This window comes from Phoenix dactylifera, chromosome 1 (genome assembly GCF_051530095.1).
Source record: "Phoenix dactylifera cultivar Ajwa chromosome 1, Ajwa_hap1_PhDact_Kaust_v1.1, whole genome shotgun sequence".
In the NCBI taxonomy this organism is placed as follows: Eukaryota; Viridiplantae; Streptophyta; class Magnoliopsida; order Arecales; family Arecaceae; genus Phoenix; species Phoenix dactylifera.
In genome coordinates this window covers 7,362,588-7,380,849 of record NC_143190.1, presented here as the reverse complement: position 1 = coordinate 7,380,849, position 18,262 = coordinate 7,362,588, and the positions used below count along the sequence as shown (strand labels likewise).

Here is an 18,262-nt window from a genome sequence, read left to right as displayed (position 1 = left end):
CACCCATCCCGAAACTTAATTTTGAAAAAAAAAATGGGAAGCATCATTCGTGAAGTTATCTGCCTGTATCCCTCTTTTCTTTCTTGTAAGTCATCCTTTCCTCTCCACCATCCGTGAGGCTTTCCTTCTTCTCCCTGAGTCTCTTTCTTCCCCTTCCATATATTGCATCTCTTCCTCCACGTAGCTATGGACTGTGTTCTTCAGTATATAACAGGTGATCAGATAATAGTCATAATACATATCTAACAAATTAGTCATCCAATGAGCAATATACACATACAGACAAATTGGTACACAATTCCTAGAATATTATGTTTATCAGTACATAGTACATGTCCAAGTGATATATACTGAACGAATTTTGTTACATACTTTAAATTTATTTGATATAGCAGCGATCAAATACATATATCAAAGTAAATCGATACATAGTATCTAGAATATGGTGTTCACCAGTATATATTTCATGACCATGTGATACATCATTGGACCATACATCTTTATGGGGAAGAAGATTTAAAGGAGTAGAATGTCTTATAGACGAATGGAGAGGGAAGGATAACTCGGCAAAAAAAAAAAAAAAAAAAAAAGAAAAAGAAAGAAAGAAGAGAGGCTATAGACAGATGGCTTCATGGATGATGTTTTATATATTTTTTTTTGTTTTTTAAATCACGAGATGAATGGACTTCGTTAGGATGGGAAGTCACTTAAAAAATGGACGCGAACAATAAAAATCGCACTATCCGATTTGTTTGGTGTGCGTACCGGGGAATGTTTTCTTCTCCTTTTGTGAGTCGACTTAATTCGGGGGGATAAATTCCAAGTTCCCAACCGTCATCCGGACCGAGTTATTCCGGCTCCTCTTATCCCAGTTATCCTACCGCTCGGAAGTTGGACCTCCGTGTTCGAGGCGACAGAAAGCTTTCCTCTCGAAGAGAGAAAGAAGGCCCTCAAGCCCTAATTCTACGTTCCCCAATACCTCTTCTCGATTGCCCTCTCACCGCCCATGTCCTCCTCGATGCTCAACAGCATCTCCATATCCGTCTCCGACGACGACGAGGTCGCCGGCCGAATGCGGGTCCGGGCCCGCCAGAAGCGCAAGAAGCCCCGCTTCCGTGGGCGGCGCGAGCTCTGCCAGAGAATCGTGAGGAAGGCGATACGGTGGTGGACGGTGCTCCTCTTCCTCCCGGCAATAGCGCTGCTCCTCGTCGAGAGCTCGAAACTGGCGAGGAAACCCCAGGCGGAGCCCAAATCGGAACCCGTCTCAATAAAGGAGTCGACTCGGAAACTAACCCGCCTCAACCCCACCACCAGACTCGTCAATGGCATTAGAGAGCGTAAGATGATTTTCGAATCGCTGGTTTGTTCTTTTCTTTTCTGGATTTTTTCGTGTTTTTGCACTTATAAATTACTTGAAAGGACGAAAGATTTCATCTTTGTGTTTTTTGGTCTAAAAAGCCCTAACTTTTGGTAATTTAGTAGGAACGAATTATAATTGTGTGGATTTAGGATATGTCATATCCTCTAGGCAATTTGCTTGTCTTGCAAAAATTTTGGGGATCCAACCTTGGAAGGAGTTTCATGTTTCAAAATATGGTTTCAAACTGATAATTGCATTAGGAAATTGTAAACTTGTGGCAATGCAGTGTTATATGTCATTTATTTATTTATGCACATAATCCAAGCAACATGATCAATGAGGTAAAAGGACGCTTTAGATGTTATTGTTTTATCCCCAAATTATGGGTCAAAATTAAGGAAAAGAAGAAAAGGTATGTCTTGTTTCCACCATGGAGTAAAACTTTTGTATATTATAAGATATTCTTAAGAAGAATATGTGGTGATATTAGTGACTATATTTGAAGAACTGTTCATAGGCCTAACTCCCATAGACAAGAGATGCTACTAGGATTGTTTCAGAGGGGAAGTGTATGAGTTGCAAGAATTTTAGAGGGAATAGAGGGAGAGATTCACCTTCCTATTTTTGAAGATGATTTTGAAGTGAAAAAGCTACAAGTTGTAGAGGTAGATCCGTGGTGCTACCTTCAAATTATATGCTTATGACTGTTGAACATTATATTATATTTACATGTTCATCCAACTGTTATTTTTTGTTGAAACATGCCAGCCTTACCTATACCCAGCTTTTGCTTTTGAGCTGGTCTCAATCTCATGAGCTGACATTTGTGGATATGGATGTTGATCTTGATCAGTTAGCCATGTGCATGGACCCATGTATGATGGATATCAGACACGTGAGGCGGTAGAATGATAAGTAGTGGTTCAAAATGTTTGTTCCTGGATTACTGAATGTGTACTGTGTAGTCTTTCTGTTTATCTTCACTTTCAGAAGCATCCCTAACAGGCTCAATCTGCCTGTTTCCCCATTATAGAAGAATTTTCCCCACTTTATTATGTTAGTCTGCTCTTTGTACCTTCAGGTGCTCAATCCAAGTTTAGAGCTTCTTTTCTTATAGAATTATTTTCTGGATTTGACAGCTTGCCTGAAGATCCTCAGTCCTGAAAAAATTCGGACACTGGAGTTCCCTGCTAGTGCAGAAGACAATGTTCCCATTAAGAGAGTTGTATATAAATCAGATTCAGGAGAACACCACATTGCAGGCAATGCCATGCTTTTGCCCCAATATGCTGGAGCCACAAGATTTAATTTATTCACTGGAAATCAAACACTCAATGAGAGAGAACAAAGTTTCAAGGTTCTATTCTGATCCTAATGAATATTTAGTGTTTAAGAGTACATTTTGCACAAAATTCCTTTTGAAATTTGGTGCCCAGAGTATCTTATTGCAATGATACTTACCATATTATAATGTAAAGGCTAAGTTCTGCCTAAATTACTGCCTTGCAAATTGTGATGGACCTTCCTCCCTGGCTGTGCTTTTTTATATTTTGGTTTACTTTAGCATATAGGTTACATGCACTTATGATCGTTTTCAGGTGAATGAAACTACTGTAGTGCATTGTGGTTTCTACAGTGAAAATGGAGGGTTTAAGATCTCTGATGATGACAAAAGTTACATGCGAACCTGCAAAGCTGTTGTATCTACATGTGCATTTGGTGGCGGGGATGATCTCTACCAACCTATTGGGATGACGGAGGCATCACTTGAAAAGGTTTTATTTTGCGAAGTTCTATTTCATTAGTTTTGACATTCTGCCTGCTTATGTATAGATCTTGTTTTAACACAGGTTTGCTATGTGGCATTTTGGGATGAAATCACTCACTCAGCTCAGGAAGCAGAAGGAAAAGTAATTGGTGATGATCATGTGATTGGTAAATGGCGTATTGTGGTTGTTAGGGATCTTCCTTTTGCTGATCAACGGTTGAATGGAAAAATCCCAAAGGTAAAGAAAAAGTTGTGAATGTAAATCATACTAATTGCTCAATGTTTATGATGATCTTCTTGCAAATATTTTGAGATGTTCACTGACTTTCGGTATTTTCAGGCAGTATCTTCATCGTTTCTTTAATGCTTTTTTCATTTTTTTTAATACATAACCATAACCACCAAGCCATACCCCAACTACTAAGTTTGGTTTTATGGGTCTGCATTCACCAAGAATCTCTATATTAATGCCACCTATACTGGCTTATTTCAAGCTTTCCCAAACCTTCGCTCAAAATTTCCATCTATGTTACCTTAGATCTTCCACTCGTCCTACATCTTTCAATACATATTAAAATACCTCTTTTTATTGATGGCCCCTAAATTCTTTCTTGCACATATCCATAGCATGTCAGTCGATTTTCCATCACTTTGTCCTTAACTTCTGCAACTCCTTCAGATGCTCTAATATATTCATCTCTCAACTTATTCTTTCTAGTTTTATTACACATTCATCTTAATATTCTCATTTCTACCATACTCAACATTCTTTCTGAACCCTCTTTATTGCCCAACATTCCAAGTCATACAACACTTGAGGCCTTTATTATAGTCCTATATAATCTTTTCGTAAGTCTTTAAGGTATGCATCAATCACAGGATACCCTAGAGGCACTTCTCCATTTACTCTAGCAAGTTCTAATTGTGTTACATGTATCTTCCATTTATCTCTTCAATATTTGATGCATAATTTACTAAAATGATAAGGAGGAAAATTTATTTTACTTATGCCAAATCATTTTACTATAGAGCATGATATGGTGTTAAGTTGAGAACAGTTCACTACTTGTGCTTTATTGACAAAGGAAAAGTTGAATTTGTTTCATATATTTTATTTTCCTAGGTATGAAAGCCATTAATTGTGGCAGTGGTTTATGGTTAGAAACTGTTTAATAGAGGTTTCACACAATTCTGTTGGTTGTTGAGATTTACAATTAACAAAACCAATCCTCGATACACCTGTATCTCTCAAAAATCTGGATATCTTTTTTTCCTAGAAGAAAGTAAAAAGCTATTTGTGATAGTTTTTGTTTCCATAGTGAAAATAATTGATGGAAACTCTGTTATTATCTTGTTTATGTATGGTTTTCCTGAAAGTGATGGATGTCTATTTTCTGTTGGTTGGTGAGATTTACAATTAACAAAACCAATCCTCGATACACCTGTATCTCTCAAAAATCTGGATATCTTTTTTCCTAGAAGAAAGTAAAAAGCCATTTGTGATAGTTTTTGTTTCCATAGTGAAAATAATTGATGGAAACTCTGTTATTATCTTGTTTATGTATGGTTTTCCTGAAAGTGATGGATGTCTATTTTCCATCTATCCAGTTGGCTAGAAAATGGAACTTGTCACCCTTCATCTTGACAGTACACTGCAATATTTAAAATAGGCTCAGCTAGTTGTTCAGTTTTCTGCGTATTGAATACTCTCCTTGTAGGAACAGTTTGCTTCAGATTTTGTTAGTGCATTAGATGACATTCTTATTTACTTCTACAGATGTTGAGCCATCGTCTTTTTCCTGAAGCAAGGTATTCGATTTGGGTAGACTCAAAGTCTCAATTTCGAAGAGATCCATTAGGTGTTCTGGAAGCACTACTTTGGCGTACAAATTCCGTCCTTGCCATATCTGAGCATGGAGCACGCAGTAGTCTGTATGATGAGGGAAAGGCCATTGTTAAAAAACACAAAGCAACCCCAGAAGAAGTGGAGGTGCAGTTAAATCAGTACCGGCAAGATGGTATTCGTGATGATAAAAGATTCAATGGGAAGAAAGGTTTGCTTCTAATCATACCTTTTAAGTTTACATATACTGAAATATGGATCATTGTGTCTGTGTCTTGGAGAGCATTGTGAGAAGAGTAGGTCATACAGGCCAAGATCTTGATGCTAGTCACTATAAAGTTTGATGGTTAGCTAGAGTTTCATTTGAACTAGATTTAGGGTAACCTTGGATGGATGTGTGGCAGCCTCTGATATGCTGCCAGGTTGAAATATGCTTTTCAGTTGAGGATGAGCGAATACTCAGGTCAGATTGAATACAACTCAGCTCATCCCATTATGGGGTTAATTGTTCTTCTCTCTAGAGTGAGCCATATTCAGAAATGCACCTATTCTAGAAACCATTTGTCTGTATGTAATGTTTTATGTTATATCTGATTTCCAGAAAGGAAAACTGATGCATTAGTAATGTGTTGCTGTGTGCAGCTTTAGCTGAAGCTTCTGTGATTGTGAGGGAGCACACACCAATGACGAATCTCTTCATGTGTCTTTGGTTCAATGAGGTGGTCCGGTTTACATCACGTGATCAGCTAAGTTTTCCCTATGTTCTCAGAAGATTAAAGGTGCCAGGCCTTTATATGTTTCCTGTATGCGCCCGCAAAGATCTTGTGAACAGTATGGGCCACAAGCGCAAGGTGAAGCCTCTTGTAAGGACTAACTAGCTGAGGATTCGAGACTGTTCTGCAATGCATGTATCTTATTCATTTGCAGGTAGCTGCATTAATTAATAATGTCTTCTTTTTCATCCTTTATTTGGTGCATGGTTGCTTGGTGTAAGGTTTAAGTTATTTATGTAGCCCATCTTCAGAATGACCTACCATCCAGAAGAATTCTTGCCTTTCTTACCCAATGCAGAAACAAGGAGTGGTTTTTAAACCTCCTTTCCATGTAAAAGAATACCACCTCATACTTGTTTTAGACCAAATTGTCTTTGTAGACTAAATTGCTCTCAGCTTAAAAGGGCCATACGCAGTTAGAATCCCAGCAATCCATGGTCTGGGAGGGGCAAATTTGGGACAGATCTAAAATTTGGTATTTTGTCGTACAAAGTGGCTGTCTCAGGACTTGAGCCTGTACAATTCCGTTTGTTTTTGGGGCAAATTGAGAGCAATTCAGCTGGTACAGTGCATAGTACCTATTTTTAATTAAATGACTTGTATGATTGTTTGAGTGCTTGATACTGTTCATTCATTTTGTTTTTCATGGCCTAACCAAACCAGCAGATGGTGGCTTCTGAACCTTGTTTCTGGCTTAGGATCTGCTTGATGTAATTTGGGGTATATCTTAAGAAGAGTTAACCTGAATCTTCTGAAGCATGATATGTTTATCGGTTGGACCCTAGCCTACGGTGGTCTAGGGTTCTTGGCTAACACCAATTCTGATATGATAAGGTGTCAATTCTGATATCATCAGGTGTTCTCTTTCCTTCCAGTGTCTTGAAATGAGATTTTCACCCATAGGCATGTGTTTACAAGACTTCGCTGAGCATTCTTGCAAGGAAGCATGTGGGTTACTACAATGATTCATGATGCTTTATTATAATAGGTGACTGGCTAGCTACTACATTTGCAGAGTGGACAATTCAATTTTTAAACCAAACCAGGCCAGGTGATTAAACCAGGTTTTCCGGGTTCCTGAGCTGTTTTATTATTTTTTTTAACAAAAAAACTGCCTGAATTTGTGTAGATCTGAATGGTAGGGTGAGGTGCAATTTTCAGTGGATGTCGGGCAACCACTTTGTTGTTCTATCATTATGGCAATCTCATTGGAGCAGAGTTTGCTAACATTCTTTGGCTTTGTCCATAGTGTGAGCTTGTTTGTGAATGATCATGACATGTACGGTGGAGTCTCATCTCTGCCATGAAATAATGAACGAACAAACCATGTAGGTTGATTTCCAGCAGCTAGATCTTTTATTCTTATCATTAGCATACTTCTGATACGAGCATTACAGCAATTATAATCTTTATTATTATTTCAATGCAAAATCTTAGTTCGTCGCTCGTGCGACCTTGCTCCACCTTCATACTTCTCTTCCCTCTAAAATTGCACTTCTTTTGTTCTCTGATTAATACAGTCCTCCTCCTTCAGTCCTCACCACCTCTTTCTTATAACCAAGAGAACTACGATAATTAATTCCACATAGTTTTTTACAAAATTTCATCCATTGTGATTGCAGTCATCATCTTGCATTACATGCACGGTTTCCTGGTCTTTGGGCGGCATTCTTTGGTCCATATACAGCAATAGAAATATTTCCTGCAACTTAATCAAGTTAAAAAAAAACTATGTAGCAAGATACTAATTCAGACTAGATCCTCAGTTCAATACTGTAAAGCAGCACTTTTTAGCATTTCTTATAATTTATCATGCACCAAGACTATCTTTATGCATGGCCGCTTTCACACTAGGACCTTAGGCTGTTGCTCAATAGGGTGAAGAGGATCCAAGAAAGTGGTAGATGGTTTAGTGGTAAGAGCTGGTATTGGCCTCTCTTTGGCCATCACCTGTCCACCGGCTCTGCAACTAAAAGCTGCCCACCATTTGACTCCTTGTCTAATTCCTTTCGGAAAGTTCTCTTGTCGTCTACGCCCAACGAAAATCCAACTGGTGGCCTTGTAAAATATTTCAACTTTGGATTAAAAAGTGGCGAAAATACATGCTTTTGCCGGCTGTTTTGGCCTCGAATCTAAACGCTCTCGCTTTCACTTCTCTTCTCTCGCTGCTTATCAATCAAGCACACATCCCCCTGCGAGCTTTATGACACCCCGGGAGAAGCGACCCTGATTCCCGCTGATGTTGTTTTTCTCTCTACAACAGCAGCGTATCTGGCTCTTTCTCCATGGCCTTCTCTTTTTTCTTTTATCTCCCTTTAGTTTTATTGGTAGCAGTGACGAATGACCTTTTAAACTTTAGTAATTTGCATGAATTACTTTATATGTTTCCTCTCTTAACTAGACGCCTTTTCAAATAGATTCTTATAGCTTCTATCATTTAATTGTTTTGGTAAAACTCTCGTTTTGAGCAATCTAAATTGCCATTATTTCTCTCTTGAAGAACTTAATCTTGGAATCGTGACAGAAGGATTGAAGAGGTGATACAGACATACAGTAAAAGCAAGGGAATCGTTTCTCCTTCCAAAGAGTACTATTTGTATGACAAATGACAATATCAATCAGAAGATCGGTAACAACAAAACTAGGCTTATGTCAGATTTTGGAGAGAGTGGAGTTGAGATTCTGTTGCCTTTGACCTTCAAGTAAAGAACAGCAGAGCTACAAAGCCTGCCTAGGCAGACCTTGGATGGAATTTATTCTAGTGCATGACTACATCGCACAAGAGCATCTTTCTGGATCTCAATCTATAAAGCTTAAAAGGGTTTTGTTATCCATGTGACATCTGAATTAAAAACTTTGCATTAACAGCTCCATTATTACATGAAACTACGAGTATGTCTGTCACTCTTTTGTATTCTAATCATCCTCTATCATGTAGTTGTTGGGCTGTGAAAATATAATTTATTGAGAAGGCAATTAATTTCTATGACTTGGGTACCCAGCTTCAAAATCTAGATGCAAAAGATTAAATATGTTTATTGGTCTTAGATTTGTAATAATATTTAATGGAATTCTGAAGTACAAGTTGACTAAACTGTAGCATTGTTAAGATGGTATTCTCATCTAGCTCTTGCATGCATCGTAATTAGCACGATGAAAAAGATGCAGGAGACTTCATCCCACAAAAGAAGTAGCAATTGCAACAGTAGAAAGAAGTGAGAAAGCAAAAGGTGAATCTATAATATGACATGTCTATATGTATGTAATGCTTGATAGCGTCTATAAGTCTATAATATACTATGTCCTGAAGAAGGAGTACACTTGCCCTCTCAAGAACCAACAGTAGGACTACATTGCAATCTGATAACATGGCAAGAAATTGTTTAGAATCTCAATAATGTACCAAAAGAAACCGATACAAGTGAAACTATAGTGCTAAGCCTCATAAGAATACTAATGTGATGACTGGCGAAAGACAAGAGAAGATAATTAAACATTTTATTGAATAGCATTTTCTTCAACAAGGACGGCAGGACCGAGTAGTATTAGAAGCAGCAGCAGTCAAGATCCATAAGAAAAAATAAGCAGTAAAGAAACCCAATTTTCCAAGGTGCATCATGTCAGTTCTTATTCTATTCTCATGGTCTACCCAAGCTCGCATAGAATACTCTCAACATGCAAAGCTACGAAGCCAAGTGGTGACAGGGAGACTTTGGGTTATTTTCTTCTGTGCACTCCAGTGGGACTTTGAAAAGCTGAGCTTTTTTCCTGTCACTGGAGGGGAAAAGGATGTGTGGTGCTGACCACCTTGCCCCAATTGTCTCTTGCCTTGGTATTGCAAAAGGCCAAGCCTACCAAAATCATTTAAGAAACTGATTCTTTTGACAAACAATAAGCTCTCTGTAGCAGAAGACAACTTAGGTATCTTGAGCTTTCTTTCAAGATTATTAGTCCAAAACAAAAGGAAAAACCCAACAGAGACGGTTCCACTCGAAGTACCCAATGCCTCTTTATCCCTCACTTTCGTCCCTTTTGAGGTCTGTTTATCTTTACTTTTCACCTTTAAAAAGCTTTTTAACATTCTCTGGACAAAACCCTTTTTGTCTTTAATGTGGAGTAATCTAGCTTAAGGGTCTGGACCTTGAAACGTGGATAAACAAAGTAAATTTTAGTGATTTTTATGGCACTGAAACTGGGATTGCGGTCCAAAATTGGATTTTTTTCTTTATTACTTCAGACATTAGAATTCAGTACCACCATTTCATTTACTTAGCAGTAACTGGATTTTGGCTGATAGTTTTATTTAAAATTCTAGTTAGACAAACGTCAGTTCCCACAGATAGCCAGACTTTGTTTATGTTCTCAAACCCCTTGAAACTTTTGTCGACAAAGGAGGGCTGAATGGTTGATATTTGTTGCAACTACGATGCTATGCGTCTTTCAACAAAAGGGACACCTTTATTTTTTTATATCTCCGAAAGGAAATTAAAAGTTAACGTATTTTAGAATACGTCAAGGTCAAAATAGCTTCTTTCAGGAGTATTTATGGGCTATAAAAACTCGCGAGGGGAGCTGTTGTTCTCTTTACCGTGCTAAGCTCGGACCTTTTCCGAGTCATTGTTTGATTGGTGGGAATGCTTTGGGTGGTGGCTTTGCACATAGGAAAGAATGTTGGATTTTGATGGGAAGTAGGGATATCTAAAAACGAATCTGGCCCCTGGATCGCTGGCTTTGGTTCTCTGGCTGCTTAGTGCTGACCAACCCATTTTGGTGAGTACCTTCCTTCTCTCTCTCTCTCTCTCTCAAGACTTAGATGTCTTCATACTGTTTCAATGCTATTACTTATTTACTTTTGATAAAGTATACCTGTGTCGTTAAGGCAAGCCTTTTTTTTGCAGGCAATGAACTCCAGCAAAATGTCTTCAAGGCATAAGCGCTCCAAGAGGTAGCTGATCTCTTAGGGAGATATGTTTATACTTATTTTTCTCTCTTTTCTCTGTTACTGGTTCTTAGAGTACTCCAAAGATTTTTGGGAAAGTTGAAGTTAGGTTACTTTAGCTGTAAAATATATGGTATTTTATAGATGCGCATCTAGTGTGTTTATGAAAGATTTGGCATTAATTTCTGAATAAATGCATCCTTGTTGATAACTGTTGCTTTGCAATGACAGTGATTCTGAAAGGAGAGCTAGGGAAGATAAATTGGATTCTTCACCTAAGGCCTTCCAAAAGGTTAAGCAGGTAAAAAAAATCTTATTTTCTTTCCCTCAATTTTAGCATCTCCTGTATCTAGAATCCTAAGTTTTCAAAGTTTGTTTATGCTGAGGAAAATAAAACTTATGGTCAATGACTCTGATTGTAATGGTGTTAAGCTTTGGTGATCTTAGCCTTTAGATTAAAATTTAGCTTATTTTTTTCCATGTTTGTGGCTTTTGGTTTCTAAGGAACCTTTAAGTCATCTTAAGGGGAAAAGATGATGTTCTGAAGATGGTGCCTTAGCAGCAGCAAGATTTTATTTGATTAGATCAGGAGTGAATTTGTTTCTCCATGGTCAATCCAGTTTTGTCCCGTAGAAGTAATACTAGACATTTATTTATTTGATTTGGTTTTTAGGAGAAGGGAAATGGCAAGGGAGATTTCAACATGAAAAAGAAACCACTGCCTGATGCTGAGATCCAGCACTCTTTGAAACAAGAGGTATGCAATGGAACCTGTACCTCTCTGAAATAAGAATAATGGGAATTTGTCTTGCTCACCAAGTTATCAACATCTTCATCTGTCAGTTTTTGGTTTGTTGTTAATTCCTCTCAAATATCAGCTTCGATTGGCTGATTGCTGACTCAGTCATTTTATCTTTTTCTCTCCAATTATGACTCTAACGAGCCTGTGATCCTTTGAACATCAAGCACTGGATGTTCAAAAGACAAAGCCATTGGACAACTTTGTCATTTACCAAACACAATGATCCTTCGGTGTGGATGGCTTTAAATTTTAGGTTCCTTTTCTATTTCTTAGTGAATTTGATAGCATTTTATCAGTATCGTAAAATCTCTACTTGATTTAAACAATATTTAAACATATATGGACAAAGCCTACATTAAGCAATGTTCCTTGATCTGAGAGTTTTCTTATTTTGATACAAAATATCAAGAAGTGACTGGACCTTTCTCCTCTCAGGAACCATTCTCTGTATTTTAAGTGCAAAGAAGTCTATCAGTATGTGAAGAATGATTTATTGCAATTACCCTTATGCTGCAATGGTCATGACCTAGTTTTGGCTGAAAACCGTGTGATGCTCTTAGCCATTCTTCTTGGGAGCAGGTTCTTTAAATTGAACTGTTTGAGCTCATATGAGAAACTGCAGCTTCTCGTTTGGTTGTCGTGTAAATGAGGAGAATCTTTGATAGAGAGCGTCACACACTTTGAGCACTAGAGAGGAACTCGAAATTTCTTCCGATAATGAAAATTTCTTGATAATCACGGTTGATTCAGAGAAGGTAATTCATGTTATCATTGCATACTGATTATTTTGCCGTATTCCGTCCCTACTCTGCAGATTCTGCTACTTGAAAAACGGCTGCAGGATCAGTTGATGGTGCATGGTGCTCTAGAAAAAGCATTGGGATTTAGGTGTTCAGCTCTTGATTCTTCGAATGATAGTTTGATGCCAAAGGTAGCACCTTTCTGTTTGCTATCTGTAGATGCTTAGTTTTCTTTTATAACTTCCCTTCAGGAACCAATGTCATGAAGGTTTCATTTGCACAAAAATATCTTGAGTTTAGGGTTGTAGATGCTGTTATAACTATTAATTGCTTTTTATTATTTTCATAAGAATATGCCCGAGTGCTTATGTCGGCCCACTTGACTCTCTATATTATTTGATGGAATAAAACAACAATGTGAGATCATTTCTATTTTTCCTTTCTTTGGGTTTTTTTCATATGTGACATAACATCCAGGTAAGCTCTCACTAAGCCTTATACCTAAAAATTATGGGTTAACGATTCTATTGCTGTATTAGGATTTTCATTTATGAACTTGAATTTTGTGTATTCTGACTTCATTTAATATCTTTCTTAACTAATTTATCTTATTCTTGGTAAGTTATTTAATACTACTTTTATCTGCTTCAGTCTGCCAAGGAACTGATAAGGGAGATTGCCGTGTTAGAGTTGGAAGTTACACATTTAGAGCAGTATCTGCTATCACTCTATCGAAAAGCTTTTGATCAACAAATATCCATGGTATCTCCCCCTGCTGTTGGAGAGAGAGCAGAAAAGCTATCGAGCACCCAACCAGGTCCATCTCAAGAAGCTGCAAAGCATGACATGTCATATGGTAGAAGAATTCCAGCAGTTCAATCTAGTCGGATACAGCTCCCTCGGAAATGGGCTACCAACGCAGAGAATGAAGCTTATGAAGTCAAATGCCACGAAAAACTAGCTGGTCCTGGTGTTCACCGGAGTCATTCCTCGCTTTCACAACGTGCAGTTTGTTCAGCTAGGATATCACCTTCAGAAGAAAGTCTAGCTAGAGCTCTTCGCTCATGCCACTCTCAACCTTTATCTTTTCTAGAGGTGGATAGACTTCCAGCTTTGCTTATCACTAGATGGTCTATCACTTTTCCTACAACCAACTGAATGCCTATCTGAAATTTCTTCTGATTGAGGTTTTTGATTGTTACTGCACAGGAAGAACAGAATGCTACTTCAGGGGTGATAAGCTTAGCAGAATATCTTGGTACCAATATCGCGGATCATGTTCCCGAGACTCCTAATAAACTTTCTGAGGATATGGTTAGATGCATGAGTGCTATATACTGCAAACTCGCTGACCCTCCTTTAGTTCATCATGGACTCCCATCTTCTCCTACTTCATCCTTTTCATCGATGAGTGCATTATCTCCTCAGTATTTGGGGGAAATGTGGAGTCCTGGCTATCAAAGAGAATCTACTCTTGATGCTCGTTTAATAAATCCTTTCCGAGTTGAAGGATTAAAAGAGTTTAGTGGACCATACAATGCAATGGTGGAGGTGCCCTTGATATGTAGGGATCGTCGGAGGTTGAAAGACATTGAAGACTTGCTACAAAATTATAAGTGAGTCTCCTGACTTTGGTATTATCAGTTTGTATCATGTGTATGAAATTATTAGCTACTGTATAAATTAGTAGTTTGGTTGATCTATTTATTATATTTAATCCTGTTTGATTCATTCTCTGTACCTTCTAGAATTGTTATTGCCTGCTAAGCTTTGCCAAGCATGTTTGCCAAAAAAAAAACAGAATTGATCTTGAAATTGTTGTTGCAACTAGTTTCTTTGAATAATCCCATTATTACCATTATTTAATTGATTCGGTAATTAACTCTAGCACCTAATCAGACTATTCATGACATGTTGGTTATTCTAATTTCTGACCATATGTTTATCACTTATTCAGGTCTATCATTCGCCAGTTGGAAACAGTTGATCCAAGGAAGATGAAGAATGAAGAAAAGCTTGCCTTCTGGATCAACATACATAATGCCTTAATGATGCATGTAATGATTCTCCATCATTGTAAAACCTTCATCATGCTGTTCTCTATTTGATGTCCAATATTTTTTGTGTGACGTAATTAGTACTAGTTTGTGCTGCCTCTGCAGGTGTATTTAGAATATGGCATTCCACAAAATAATGCAAAAAAGGCATCACTGCTCATCAAGGTAATCACAATGGCAATTTGCACAGGTCTTAACCTCCGAAAACAGAAGTGTGTTTGGTTGAGTGATTAGGGAGTGACAAATCTCCTCGACATGATCTCTTGATTCTCTTTACTGCAGGCTACGTGCGTAGTAGGTGGTCGCTCTGTAAGTGCAGCAACAATACAGGGTTCAATTCTAGGATGCCGTACAAATTGTCCCGGACAGGTTTGTCTCATATCCTTTTCAATATCTACTTATATTTTTGAGAATTTGTACCTTTTAGCACAAATGATGCTCATTTTCATGCTTTCTGGAATATCAAACTTCAGCAATGGTAATTGTTTCAGTTTCCCTAATTATGCATCTAGCATCTTAAGAGAAGTTTGCATACTGACATGCTATTCCTATCGTAACTAAAAGTAAGTGAAAATTCTTAACCATTTTAGTTGGATAGGACTTCCCTCCCTTTCTTATCAAAAGAAAAAAAAAAAATCTAAATCATTTCAAAAAAAAAGGTTTGACATCAAAAAACAATTCAGGACTCCCGGATTCTAAGAGACATGATGATTATCTAATAGTACTACCACAGCAGAAGATAACCATTTGGTTATTATCCACTGGAAAATCAGCTTTCGCGAAGTTAAAGCTCTCTCATTTTCCATAACACCAACTGAACTGCTTACCCATACTTCGGCAAACAATTCCAAACAAACCTAATGGCTATTTTTCATTTGTAGTGGCTTTGGACATTTTTTAATCCAAGGATGAAGTATAAAGTTGGAGATGAGTGGCGAGCCTATGCAATCGAGCAACCAGAACCTCTCCTACGCTTTGCACTTTGTTCAGGAAGTCATTCTGATCCTGCGGTAAGCTTTTTCATGTAATCTCGCTATATTTTAAATTTACACTGGATGAAATGGCTGGCAAAGGATTAAGCTAAAAGGTTTTGTATCGTTGCATGTTCTTTTTTCATAGCCTGAGCCAGAATGGTCTCGATGTGGATTGCAATTCCTCTTGCCATCTCTTATTATATCGTATAAACCTTTCCATGTATTTTATTTACTTCTGGATTCACTCGACATTCTAGTTATATTTTGAATAGGCCACCTGATATCATTAGAATTACTACAATAAGCCAGTATTGATTAAAGTTACAAACTTGTAATACTGGTGCTAGAATTAGTCTCTTCTGAAACTGGTGTTGCATCTTCAGGTCCGGATATATACATCCAAGAGATTGTTCCAACAGCTAGAAGCTGCAAAAGAAGAATTCATTCGTGCATCTGTTGCTATTTGGAAGGAGCAGAAGATCCTTCTGCCAAAGGTTATTGATGCATATGCAAAAGACACAAGATTAAGTTCACAGGGTTTGGTAGACATGATTCAATGCTATCTTCCTGAGACTCTTAGGATGGCCATGCAGAGATGCCTACAAGGAAGAGCAAACAAGGTCATCGAGTGGATACCCTACAATTTCACATTTCGGTATCTGCTATCAAGAGAGTTAGCTTTTCCTCAGATTAACTGACCAAATACATCATTAAGAGAGGGAGAAAACAAAAGGGCTGGGAGTTTGTGTATTAGAATGGTATGAGTTGATTGTTTATTTTCTTCTCTTTTTTTTTGTTTTGGTGGGGGGGGGGGGGGGGGGGGGGGGTACAACTAGGGTCGATACATGTGTACATAAAGCCTCACTAAACTGTATTATTTGTAAATCAATTAAACTTCATGAAACTTTGATGCAAGCGATGATGCTAAGGTAGGATATTATTGGTTTTCTTGTGCTAAAATGGATAGCTTGTCCATATTATTTTAGCTGATGGAATCATCTATATCTTAAATTCCATGAAGGCTGCAACCAATTATTGCAATAGGAATTGCGACGCCAGATTGGGAGCACATATATGAAATTTTAGTATGCATATTTAGAATATATCTAGAAAAAACAATTGCACAAGTAGGGGTGGCAAAGGGTTTGGCCAAGCTGGGTTTACATTAAAACAAAACTCTCAGCCCATACATACTTCATGTATAAAGGGGTTGGAAAATATAAACCCTATATCCTGCCAATTTATTTTATATAAACTCATATTTACCTACCAAAATATTTAAATTTTCACTCATTAATTAAGTATATATATATAGAGAGAGTGGTAAACTTGCCAACACCCGGATAGATCTCCGCTCCGATCTCATCAGGTTTAGATTGAACAACGGAGATTGCACATAGATAATCCAAACAGTTAATCGTGATCTACTACTTATAAATTGCGTATACATCAAAATTAATATAATTTTATGATATGATCTCTAGTCTATGCATCAAGAAGTTAAAGAAACTTGTATTTGTTTCATTTTACTTAAATTGTTCATGTTTTGATTACTTGATGCATAGGTTAGGAGTTTCTAAATCATATAATTTTTTATGTAAAAATAGTTTAAAGATAGTAGATCATATCTAATGGCTCGAACATCAACATGGAGCCTCCATCATTCAATCTTGATCTAATCGAACTGGGTGAAGAGCCACTCAAGTAGAGCAAAGTTTACCTCACATATAAATAATTGAAAATTGAAGTGTCTCACTTCCTCATTTTCAATAGGTCAATAGGCAAAGAATAAAGTCAAATTTAACTTGAAATTTAGCATCATAATCACAATAAACTCAATAGTGTAGGATACATAATACTCATCAATTAATTAAAAATAAAACTAGTTAAAATGCAACCGTACATCTTGAAATCCTGTGATCCATCATATCCATCACGTTCTGTCCCAGTATATATACACACACACACACATGAATATATCTATCTATCTATCTCTCTCTCTCTCTCTCTCTCTCTCTCTCTCTCTCTCTCTCTCTCTCTCTCTCTCTCTTTATATATATATATATATATATAGAGAGAGAGAGAGAGAGAGAGAAAAGGGATATACTTAGGATCTGATCAAGGAGATCTCCACTTGGATCCAGTTAAGTCTTGATTAGAAGATGAAAATCTCATATTAATGATCCAAGTCGTTATATACAATCTATTATCTCTAAACTATTTATATATCAAAAGTTATATGATTTACAGACTCCTAACCTGTGCATCAAGTAGTAGCATGCATTGTTTCATGTTATGTAATTGTTCAATTCTTTACTACTTAATGCATGGACTATGGATCTACATATCATATAATTTTTGGCGTGCAAATAGTTTAGAGGTAGTAACTCACATCTAATAGTTCGAATTATCGATGTAGGACGTCTCTTGTCCAATCTAGTTCCTAACTGAATCTATGCGGCGAACCAATACACCAAATCCTAGTCTACCTATATTCTGATAAGATCATTCATGTTGACCAACTAGATTTAGGGGCTAGTTCTAAGCCTACCACTTATAATTAAGTTGATTTTGGGTTAACAAAGTAGACTGAACCGAATGAAATAGAAAACTCAGAGAACTATCAAATATATTGGCTTTTGACCCATTTGATTCATCTCATGTGGCCAACCAGTTTAGGGGCTAAATCCAAACCGATTTGCTCAGATCCAAGTATTATTTTTTTATTGGTTGGAAATTGGAATAATTTTTTTATCCAAATGCTCTTAAGCTTTTAAATTGAATAGGGTAAGATTTTTCCGTTCATTATGGATATAACAGATATTTTAGCCAACCTTTTCAGAAAAGTATATGCCCAACCAAACTTAAGCTATATTGAAATATGCTGCTTTTTTATGGTCGATCAAATATGCAAAAACTACTTTTTTATGTATCATATTCGAGGCATCAACTTTTCAGAAAAAATATTTAAAAAAAATTCCTTCCACGAACCAAACAAGTCTATAA

At 37.2% G+C, this 18,262-nt stretch overlaps 2 protein-coding genes across 4 annotated transcripts; both read left to right on the top strand.

Annotated features, from left to right (window-relative positions):
* The first annotated feature begins 752 nt into the window (after positions 1-752).
* LOC103720789 (putative hexosyltransferase MUCI70) lies at positions 753-5,932 on the top strand. Its single transcript, XM_008810680.4, has 6 exons — positions 753-1,337; positions 2,500-2,717; positions 2,959-3,135; positions 3,211-3,366; positions 4,906-5,182; positions 5,614-5,932. Exons 1-6 carry the CDS (start codon positions 1,007-1,009, stop codon positions 5,847-5,849), a joined length of 1,395 nt encoding a protein of 464 aa, XP_008808902.1. The 5' UTR covers positions 753-1,006; the 3' UTR covers positions 5,850-5,932.
* A 4,398-nt stretch (positions 5,933-10,330) lies between these two features.
* LOC103720790 (uncharacterized) lies at positions 10,331-16,191 on the top strand. 3 transcript variants are annotated; one of them, XM_008810682.6, is made up of 12 exons: positions 10,331-10,514; positions 10,643-10,689; positions 10,915-10,984; positions 11,357-11,440; positions 12,300-12,416; positions 12,877-13,320; positions 13,435-13,841; positions 14,183-14,282; positions 14,388-14,447; positions 14,565-14,651; positions 15,164-15,292; positions 15,640-16,191. In XM_008810682.6, exons 2-12 carry the CDS (start codon positions 10,646-10,648, stop codon positions 15,952-15,954), a joined length of 1,857 nt encoding a protein of 618 aa, XP_008808904.2. In that variant the 5' UTR covers positions 10,331-10,514; positions 10,643-10,645; the 3' UTR covers positions 15,955-16,191. The 3 variants fall into 3 exon arrangements, with proteins under 3 accessions (XP_008808904.2, XP_038970264.1, XP_088575599.1); XM_039114336.2 differs by having other exon boundaries at positions 10,375-10,514; positions 14,370-14,447; positions 15,640-16,051; XM_088719473.1 differs by lacking the exon at positions 10,331-10,514 and having other exon boundaries at positions 10,528-10,689; positions 14,370-14,447; positions 15,640-16,051.
* The last annotated feature ends 2,071 nt before the right edge of the window (positions 16,192-18,262 follow it).

Coding starts and splice junctions, on each gene's coding strand:
- LOC103720789 (XM_008810680.4), top strand. CDS start 1,007: ATGTCCTCCTCGATGCTCAACAGCATCTCCATATCCGTCTCCGACGAC. Junction 1,338..2,499: donor CGTCAATGGCATTAGAGAGC/GTAAGATGATTT, acceptor TGGATTTGACAG/CTTGCCTGAAGATCCTCAGT. Junction 5,183..5,613: donor AAGATTCAATGGGAAGAAAG/GTTTGCTTCTAA, acceptor TGCTGTGTGCAG/CTTTAGCTGAAGCTTCTGTG.
- LOC103720790 (XM_039114336.2), top strand. CDS start 10,646: ATGAACTCCAGCAAAATGTCTTCAAGGCATAAGCGCTCCAAGAG. Junction 11,441..12,299: donor AGCACTCTTTGAAACAAGAG/GTATGCAATGGA, acceptor CCTACTCTGCAG/ATTCTGCTACTTGAAAAACG. Junction 12,417..12,876: donor ATGATAGTTTGATGCCAAAG/GTAGCACCTTTC, acceptor TATCTGCTTCAG/TCTGCCAAGGAACTGATAAG.